This window comes from Elephas maximus, chromosome 10, assembly GCF_024166365.1.
Source record: "Elephas maximus indicus isolate mEleMax1 chromosome 10, mEleMax1 primary haplotype, whole genome shotgun sequence".
Classification (NCBI taxonomy): domain Eukaryota; kingdom Metazoa; phylum Chordata; class Mammalia; order Proboscidea; family Elephantidae; genus Elephas; species Elephas maximus.
In genome coordinates this window covers 76,887,389-76,896,325 of record NC_064828.1, presented here as the reverse complement: position 1 = coordinate 76,896,325, position 8,937 = coordinate 76,887,389, and the positions used below count along the sequence as shown (strand labels likewise).

The 8,937-nt window shown below is 41.9% G+C and overlaps 1 protein-coding gene across 9 annotated transcripts in view; it reads right to left on the bottom strand.

Annotated features, from left to right (window-relative positions):
• Window positions 1-325: 325 nt before the first annotated feature.
• PPP1R36 (protein phosphatase 1 regulatory subunit 36) overlaps window positions 326-8,937 on the bottom strand; it is a 48,610-nt gene continuing 39,998 nt past the window's right edge. For 8 of the 9 annotated variants that reach the window (XM_049898238.1, XM_049898231.1, XM_049898232.1 and 5 more), the window contains 4 exons: window positions 4,283-4,325; window positions 3,566-3,744; window positions 3,289-3,480; window positions 829-2,807 (listed from right to left, as the gene is read on the bottom strand). In XM_049898238.1, the coding sequence (XP_049754195.1) occupies window positions 2,627-2,807; window positions 3,289-3,480; window positions 3,566-3,744; window positions 4,283-4,325 (595 nt within the window). In that variant the 3' untranslated portion in view covers window positions 829-2,626. Of the gene's footprint in view, window positions 2,808-3,288; window positions 3,481-3,565; window positions 3,745-4,282; window positions 4,326-8,937 lie in introns of all 9 variants that reach the window. The other variant, XM_049898235.1, reaches the window with a different exon arrangement.

Genomic DNA, 8,937 nt, shown 5'->3' with positions numbered 1-8,937 from the left:
TAGAGAAACTGAGGCCCTCAATTCAACAGCCTGCGAGGAACTGAATCCTGCCAACAGCCAGTTGAGTGATCTTGGAAGAAGATCTACCCCCCACCCCTCAAGTTGAGCCTTAAGATGGCTTTAGCCAAGGGTAACACTTTGACTGAAGCCTTTTGAGAGACTCTGAGCCAGAGGATACTGCTAAGCTGCTCCCAGATTCTTGACCTACAGAAACTGGGAGATAATAAACGTTGCTGTTTTAAGCCACCAAGTTTTGTAGTAATTTGTTTTGCAGCAATAAATAATGAATATAGCCAGGAATATTCCCATCCCTACTTCCCACCTCTCAAACTTTTATGTGTCTTCAAGTCTCAGGTTTAAATGTCAATTCTTCAGGGATAACTTCCCTTTCTCCCTGACAATCCCTCATATACCATCAGGTCTCTTCTTGGATACTCTCATAGCATCATCTTTTTCTCTTTTGCAGCACTTATCACCATTGCAATTAATTCACTTTTTGATTAAGTATTTGTTTTATGTCCGTCTTCCACCAAGACTGTCAGTTCCATGACAGGGCAGTCTATATTTTGTCCACCACTGAATTCCCAGAACCTAACATGGCACCTAGCACAAAGTCGGGATACAGTAATTGTAGAATGAATAAATGAAGTGAACCAAAGCCCCACAGTGCAGAGAGAAAAGCCCTGTGTACTAGTAAAGATAGTTACCAAAGTCCCAGCATAACCAGACTTTATTTTTAAAATACTGACTAAAAAACAAACATGTCAACATACTCTCGATGAAAATCTGTTATGACAAAGTTCATTACAACCAAATTCTCCACATAAATAAAAGGTCCAACAAAGTTGGCTGATAATCCATGGTTTTGATAATCCGGAAAATCTTTGTGGCTTTAACAGGAGTTGTAATGGGGGCTGACCTGAATAAAAAAGGGTCAGAATGTGAAGACAGAATGCATGTTCAACAGAAGCTGCCCTACATCATCCATAGGTTTGGACTGGTGTTCCCCTGCCCTTGTTATTAGATCTGGGAAAGGTGCCCAGGTTTTTATATGATCCAAAATGCTAAAAGGAGGATTTGGACATTTGAGGATAAACCTGCGGTCACAGAAAGGCAACTTCAGTCCAGTTGTTTTAGTTGGCTAAATGCCATCCCTGTATTGAGCTCTTAGAATGATCATATTCTGTAATCAGCAGATTTGTATTCCATCTTGTGAACTGGTTTTATCAGCTATTCATAATCTTCACTGCCTACTAAACAAAATCTAACTAACTCCCTTGCTGGACATCAGGGACTCAGCTGACCTCTCCAACCTGCTCTTTTATTGCTCTCCATCACATAGCCTGTGCTCTTGCCATGCACCAATCACAGGGCACACCTTTCATCTCTGTTCCTTGGCACATTTCTTCCTCTGACTGGAAGGCCCCCTTCAGTACCATCCAATCCCTACCAAGCCAAATTCAAACGAGAACTCTCTGGTGCCCCTGGAAGTGACCGCTCTATTGCTCTGTCCTCTCAGAGCACCTTGTATTATATTTGCCTCTTTTACACCCTCTAACTTATTCAATATTGTATTGTGACCAAGCATGTATTTTACTTATCTTCTCTATTACACAGACCATATCCTCCAGGTTGATGATCTTTTTTCCTACATAACCTACCCTGGGCTTTTCGATGGACTAGAGACTTATGACATATTTGTTGTTAATTGAATAAATGAAAGAATAAATGAGACATATACCCTAAAAGGCTTGTAAATGAATATACTTTGTATCACAATGCCAATAATAATATAGCCATAAAAAAAAAAAAAAGCTACTTGCTGTTGAGTTGACTTTGACTCATGGTGACCTCACGTGTATCGGAGTAGAACCATGCTCCACAGAGTTTTCAATGGCTGGTTTTTCAGAAGTAGATTGCCAGGTCTTTCTTCAGAGGCCCCTCTGGGTGAACTCAAACTTCCAACCTTTTGGTTAGCAACTGAGTACGTTAACTATTTACACCACCCAGGGACATTAATTTAGCCATAGGAGTAGATTTAATGTTAAAACCAAAAACAAACCAAACCTAGTGCCGCCGAGTCGATTTCGACTCATAGCGACCCTACAGAACAGAGTAGAACTGCCCCACAGAGTTTCCAAGGAACACCTGGCGGATTCGAACTGCCGATCCTTTGGTTAGCAGCCGTAGCACTTAACCACTATGCCACCAGGGTTTCTGATTTAATGTTAAGAAAGTTTTAATTTGCCTTTTGGATTATGAAATTTTGTTTTCAATACCACCAAAGATGTCCTCTCAGAAGGCGAAGATGAACTAAGAAATCTGAATGAACAGAATGTTTCTTTACTAGTCCACTGAGTGAATGTTCTAATACATTATTCTAGTCACACAGAAGCCAAAGAAGTAAATAAATAACAATGGAAACTACTAGAAATAGGAAAATGAGCTTTTTAAGAGCTTTCTAGAATTCTTCAATAGCCTATTTTTGAACTTTAAACAAAATAATTTGAACTATTTTAAAAGTTTAACAATAACAACAAATATTAGACTTACATAAAGTATTAATTCAAAGTAGTTTACTTCAAATACAGTGACTTAATTATGGAAATGGAATGTACTAGATTATTTAGAGTGTTACTTGAGAGGATAGTGTTCTTAAGGCAAAGTCCAGTGTGCCCCGAACCCTGGTGTTACTTCTTTCTACCACAGAAAAATGTCTCCCAGGCGTTTTTGCGGTTTCTTCTAGTTCAAGAGGTTGAAGGGTATGGGGGTTAAACAGACATCGAGGTTCCCCTAAGATGCCAACTCTGTGAAAAGAATTATTGGTACAGCTCAAGCAACGAGGTGTATGGTTGTGTATGTGTGTATACTAAAGCTGTGTATACTAAACAGCTCTGCCTGTTTTCCATGAGCCATCCCTGTAGTCTTAGATATGGGTCCAAAAACTCAACCCACAGCAAGATTTTTACAGGGCCTTCCCTCACTGCCCAAAGATGATTATTATAATAGGAAACTTTGGCCTTAAAAAGTCTGTTACTCACTCCTCCAAACTAGAATTATTTGGAATCTAGCATAACTTTCTAGCATTTATTGTCTAGTCTAGATGGGTATACCTAGAGATATCCAGAGAGAAAACAGATGGAGGGGAGCAGAAGCTAGGTAGGAAGACAGGTGTTTTCATCTTTGTTCAACTTTCTGACAGAGGCATAGGTCTGACCCTGCTCCTCCCTGGCCTGACCTAGGAAGTGAACCTCAGGGCTCTTCAGCTTCTCTTCTCAGGCCACTTACACTGGCATGGCTACAGTGTCCAGGCTCTCTAAGTGCTTTTGGATCTTGGCTTGAAGTTTGATGCTTCCATGGTGAAACTTTTTCTCAAAGATATTCTGAGCTTTTTCCCTGGGAGAAGGCAGCAGAGTCGACAAGACGGGAGAGCGCATGTTAATGGCTTTTTTAATTGCTGGGCGCTTTGCCATCATTCTCCTGTGGGTGGGAGATGACATTTAGTTTATATCATTCTGTTTTCTAGAAATGCCCTTGAGTTTAGGAAAGCATCAAAAGGTCGTACCTGAATTGCACAAAAGTCATGCGTTTCTTTTCTCCCCCTGATTCTTCATCCTCACGCTTCCTTCGAGGAATGTTGAACATATTGCTACGAAAGAGTCTCCCTATTTCTTCTTCGATGTCAGTCAAGTGTTGACGTCGGAAGACAATCCAGGCTATGTATGCACAGAAAGTGTAAAAGGACTAGGACAGAAGATGGACGAGACTCATAATCCACAGCAATGATATGAAAAGCTCCCACCTATCTGTATAACGCTGTTAAAACCAAACGAAAGCAGCTGCCATCAAGTCAATTCCAACTCATGGCGACCCCACGTGTGCAGAGTAGAACTGCACTTCATAGAGTTTTCATTGCTATGATCTTTCAGAAGCAGGCCTTTCTTCCGAGGCTCCTGTGGGTGGGTTTGAACTGTCAACGTTTCAGTTAGTAGTCAAGTGCTTAACTGCTTCACCACCCAGGGACTCCATATGACACTGCTAAGTAGACTTGAACCCAGATGGCCCAATTTCTCAATATTTCCAGTAAGCTGTGGAAAACCGTACATGTACTCACCTTGGCTGAAGGAAAATCGGACCAAAAATTTAGGGTCTAGCATATACCTTGTTAGCATCCTTTTTAGAAAGGACATTCACTAAAAATAAATGACTGACAAATGGCTATTGGCCATTGCTACACTTTGTCTCATATCAAAGAGAAAAGCCTAAAACATAAATGACTCACCTCAAAGAATTTCCAATCTTTTTGTGTATCTGATATTTTCTCCCTGCAATACAACAAATCACAACTATAGTTTGAGAGGTAAGTTCAATCTTTCAGTAATCTAGACAAGCCCTTATTGTCCCCAAAAGGTCCTTTTGCAAGATCGCCCCACGATCATTTGAAGGACATAAATGCTATCAAAAGGAATTGATAATGAGTCTTGATATTTTCTTCAACTTTCTAGGTTAGCCAAATTGAAACCTCTAGAATATTTGGTCAAAAATTAATCAATATAAATTCAGCATAAACAAGCCAGAGAGGAAATGTATTCTTCCAAATCCTTCTGGTGCTGTGAGTGGTGGGGAAGCGACGAGAGTGGAATAGTGGTGAAGAGGTAGCACGAGGTATCAACTAGGTATGGAAATAAAGAACTAGGGGATAAGTCTAAAATGAAGAAAAAAAAATCTTAAACAAAGGTATGGCTATTGAATGCCAAAAGAAAACTGACAAAGATCTAGGCCATGCAATCAATAAGCAGAGCTGCTGTGTGCTCCTTCTTTTGAGTGAGGCACATAGACTTGGGTCTCATCTCTTCAAAGCAGGCATTTGTTCAGGAGTCCTTGCAACACACTGGCATGGGTACACTCCATGAACTTGGCCTCCCCTACCCAACACAGGCCATTCAGGTTCTGATTCCCAGCCTTAAGAAAGCAGGCATGCTCTCATCCATTGCTGGTGAAACTGAAAAATGGTACAGCTGCTGTGGAAAAAGTTTTGGCGGTTAAACAGAATTCTCATATGATCCAGCAACTCCACTCCTAGGCATACACCCAAAAGAACTGAAGCAGGGACACAAACATATACTTGTACCACCATGTTCACTGCAGCACTATTCACAATAGCCAAAAAATGCAAACAGCTTAAATGTACCTCCACAGACGAATGGATAAAAAAACATATGTATCATGGAATACTACCAGCCATAAAGAGAAATGAAATCCTGATACAGGCTACAACATGAACCTTGAAAACATTATGCTGAGTGAAATAAGTCAGTCACAAAAGGACAAATATTGTATGATCTCACTTGTATGCAACATCTAGAACAGGCAAGCATGTAGAGATCAAAGTTTACTAGTTGTTATTAGGGTGGGTGGGATGAAGGAGGAAAGGAAGACAATGCTTAGGGGACACGGAGCTTCTGGTAAGGGTGATGGTATGTATAATTTGGGAACAGGTAATAGTGAGAGTTGAACAACATGATGAACATAATTAATGTCACCGAACTGTACGTGTGAAGACTGTTGAAATGCCAAATATTGTTACATATATATATTTACCACAATAAAAATAAATAAATAAACAAAACTGAAAAAAGAATGAAGTGGATGTGGCCTGCAGAGGCCTTGCGAGTTGACTGAGGGGGCTGTGCACCTGCAGTCACTGGATCAGTCATGGGGGCAGAGGCCAAATACCAGGCACCATAAGGTTTTGCTTCTGCTGTTGCTTATGCCTTGCGGTGCAATTACTTTTGTGTGTGGCCTTTCGAGCCATGGTCTTTTAACTTCTACCCAGGTGACTGGGCAGGACTATGTGGTAATTGTGGCCCACCGAGAGGACTGGTCAGTATTGCCTTAGAAGAGAGCCAATTCCAGAGCAGAGAGGAGAACCCCACCACCACCAAGGAAGGAGGGACCAGCAGGAGAGGCCCAGCAACAGAGACCTGGCAGCAGGAGACGACTCAGTGGGCTTCCTGGCCCATGGAAAGAGAAAGCTGAGTGCCTGTGAGCAGAGGTCTAGAGCCAGGGAGAGGTGTGCTTGCAAGCACAGCTGAGAAGAAGCTATTATGATGGAAGAAATATATCCTGAGTGTTCCTGAGCCTGAGTTGTAACTGTTACTTCCCTAATAAACCCATAAATTGTGAGTATAGTCTGTGAGTTCCGTGTGGCCATTGCAGTGAATTATCAAACCCAGTAAAGAGTGCTATGGGAGGGATGGTTGGTGTCAGAATTGGTAAAGATGGCGGAGAGGGGAGGCATGCCTGACCTCTGCCTCACAGGAATCAGCCTTGGTTGTTGATCTTGGTTCTCCTTCCCCCTTGTGAAGTTAGTAGAGACCAGACACTGCCCCCAAGCTCTTTTTACAGCCTTCCTTGGAGTTTATGAAATCCTAGGATTGGCCTGGGTACCAGTTCTTCAGACCTATTCTAACTCCTATCATCTGAGGAAGATGACCAAATCCCTCAGGATCTCCAGCCTTCTCACAGGGACATTATGGTCTAGGTGAGCCCAAACCAGCTCTCCATTTGGGGGATGAGGATGAAAAGGTGGTTCAGCTTTTACTGGGGCTTGTCCCTCCCCTCCTGCAGTCTCTTCACTACACACTGGTTTCCTTGTATGCAGTCTTCAATAAAGAACTAAGGCAATAGCAATTATAATGAAGATTACTAAGTGCTAACTATGTGCCAGGTAGTATGCTAAGCCCTTTACATTTATCATCTTATTTATCGCTCATAATATCCCTATGATGTAGCTATCATTATTACCCCTACTTTACCAGTTGCTGTCAAGTTGGCTCCAACTCATGGCAATCCCATGTATGTCAGAGTAGAATTGAGCTCCACAGGGTTTTCAGTGGCTGATTTTTCAGAAGTTGATGGGCAGGCCTTTCTTCCAAGGTGCCTCTGGGTAGACTCGAACTGCTAATCTTTTGGTTAGCAGTTGAGTGCTTTAACCATTTGCTCTACCTAGGCACTAACTCCATTCCCACTTCACAGCTGAGGAACTGAAGTCAAGATAGATTAAATACTTGTCCAAAGATATACATTTACTACAATAAAAACAAAAACATTAAATAGGACATTAACTAAGAAAGCAAAATACATATATATATTTCTCTGCTTTCTTTAGTTAATGTCCTGTTTAATGTTATTTTTTTTATTGTAGCAAATATATATGTAACAAAACATTTGCCATTTCATCAATCTTCACAGGTACAGTTCAGCGCCATTAATTATATTCATCATGTTGTTCAACCATCACTATTAACTGCTCCCAAAGTTTTCCATTATGCTTAACAGAAGCTCAGTGTTTCCTAAGCACTGTGAGAAAGGCATATATCTAGTTAGATGCAAAGCCTGTACTAAAACTTAAGCCTGTCAGAGACCCACATCTGTCCTTGTAACCAAAATGGTAGGAAAAGATTTTTCTTTAGAATACTTGGTGGTAAAAATATTAAACGACCACAGCCCAGCAGAAACTTTTCAGGGCAAGCATCAGCATTTCTCCTGTGCCACCTGGGACCTCTACCTGACGGAGTGCTTATCTGGTATTTCCACCCTTCCACTTCCTTGGCCAGCTGAAACCAGAGACCATGCAGACCTGTAAAACTGAAGTCGAAACCAACCAAACCATGTTTCTGGAATACCAAGTCAGCCTGCATTGTGGGAGAAGGTTTAGGAGCACTTACATTAAACCAAACAAACCATACCCAGTGCCATCGAGTCAATTCCGACTCATAGCGACCCTATAGGGCAGAGTAGAACTGCCCCACAGAGTTTCCAAAGAGTGCCTGGTGGATTTGAAGTGCAGACCCTTTGGTTAGCAGCCGTAGCACTTAACCACTACGCCACCAGGGTTTCCCTTAGCCGGCCTAAACCAGTACTACCTCAGCAAGGTTCCGGACCAAGAGAGTGATAACACAAGAAACACCCACTTCTCTTCTTTTTTTTTAAACATGAAGTGTAAAAGAAAAAGCAACATGAATCTCCTCCCTTTTCCCTCAAGTGGCCATAAACACTGGATCTTCTTTATCTTTTTAGGACTAAAGCAAACTGATACAGCCCACACCACAGAAGTTAAATACAAAATGTAATGGGTTTCCTCTTCCTTTCTGACAGTAGTGATTGTGGGGGTGGCACAGGACTGGGCAGTGTTTCATTCTATTGTACTCAGGGTTGCTGTGAGTGGGAACCGACTCAACAGCACCTAACGACAACAACGACTAGACTCTTAGCTCCACACCAAAACAAGAAAGGTACATTTATTTTTATTCATCCCTAAAGGGGATATGAAGCCCAGAGAGAGGCCCACAGGGCTCTGGGCTGGGCAGAAAAAGAAGTTTTGTTCCTACTTGCTCCCTGCTGCTTTAGGTAAAGTCAAATTCAAGTGAATGGCTGCCCTGTGCAAGGGAAAAAAGGTTTCAAAGGGATGTGTTTGTGGGGAGGAGAAAGAGAAAGATTATGAGCCTTTGCCTTGGTGCATGGGACTAAGGGTCAGGTAGGGGAATAGGGCCTAAGGCTGATTTATACGCCTGAGCTTCAAAGGGACCACCTTCTTTCCACTCCCCTTCCACCCCCAACCTCTTTGGTCACCCACCAGGTGACAGCTGCATTGAGAGCAGAGGAGGAAGGTACAAATCCTATGGTGAGGTGGGAGTGGAGCCAGAATTGGCCATAACCAAAGAACATATCTAATTTAATAGCATGTGCTACAGGGGAGGTTTTCTTATCAATCCTGGGAAAGAAAGAGAATGTCACTGAACACGTTCATCAAAAATTTTGCCAAACTTTTTGGGATTTCAGGATTTCACAGATGTATTAGGATGGTTAAGGAATGTAGTCCTACTTCTCAAAAGACATGAAAGCACTAAATTAACAGCCCCCAAATTGCTGATT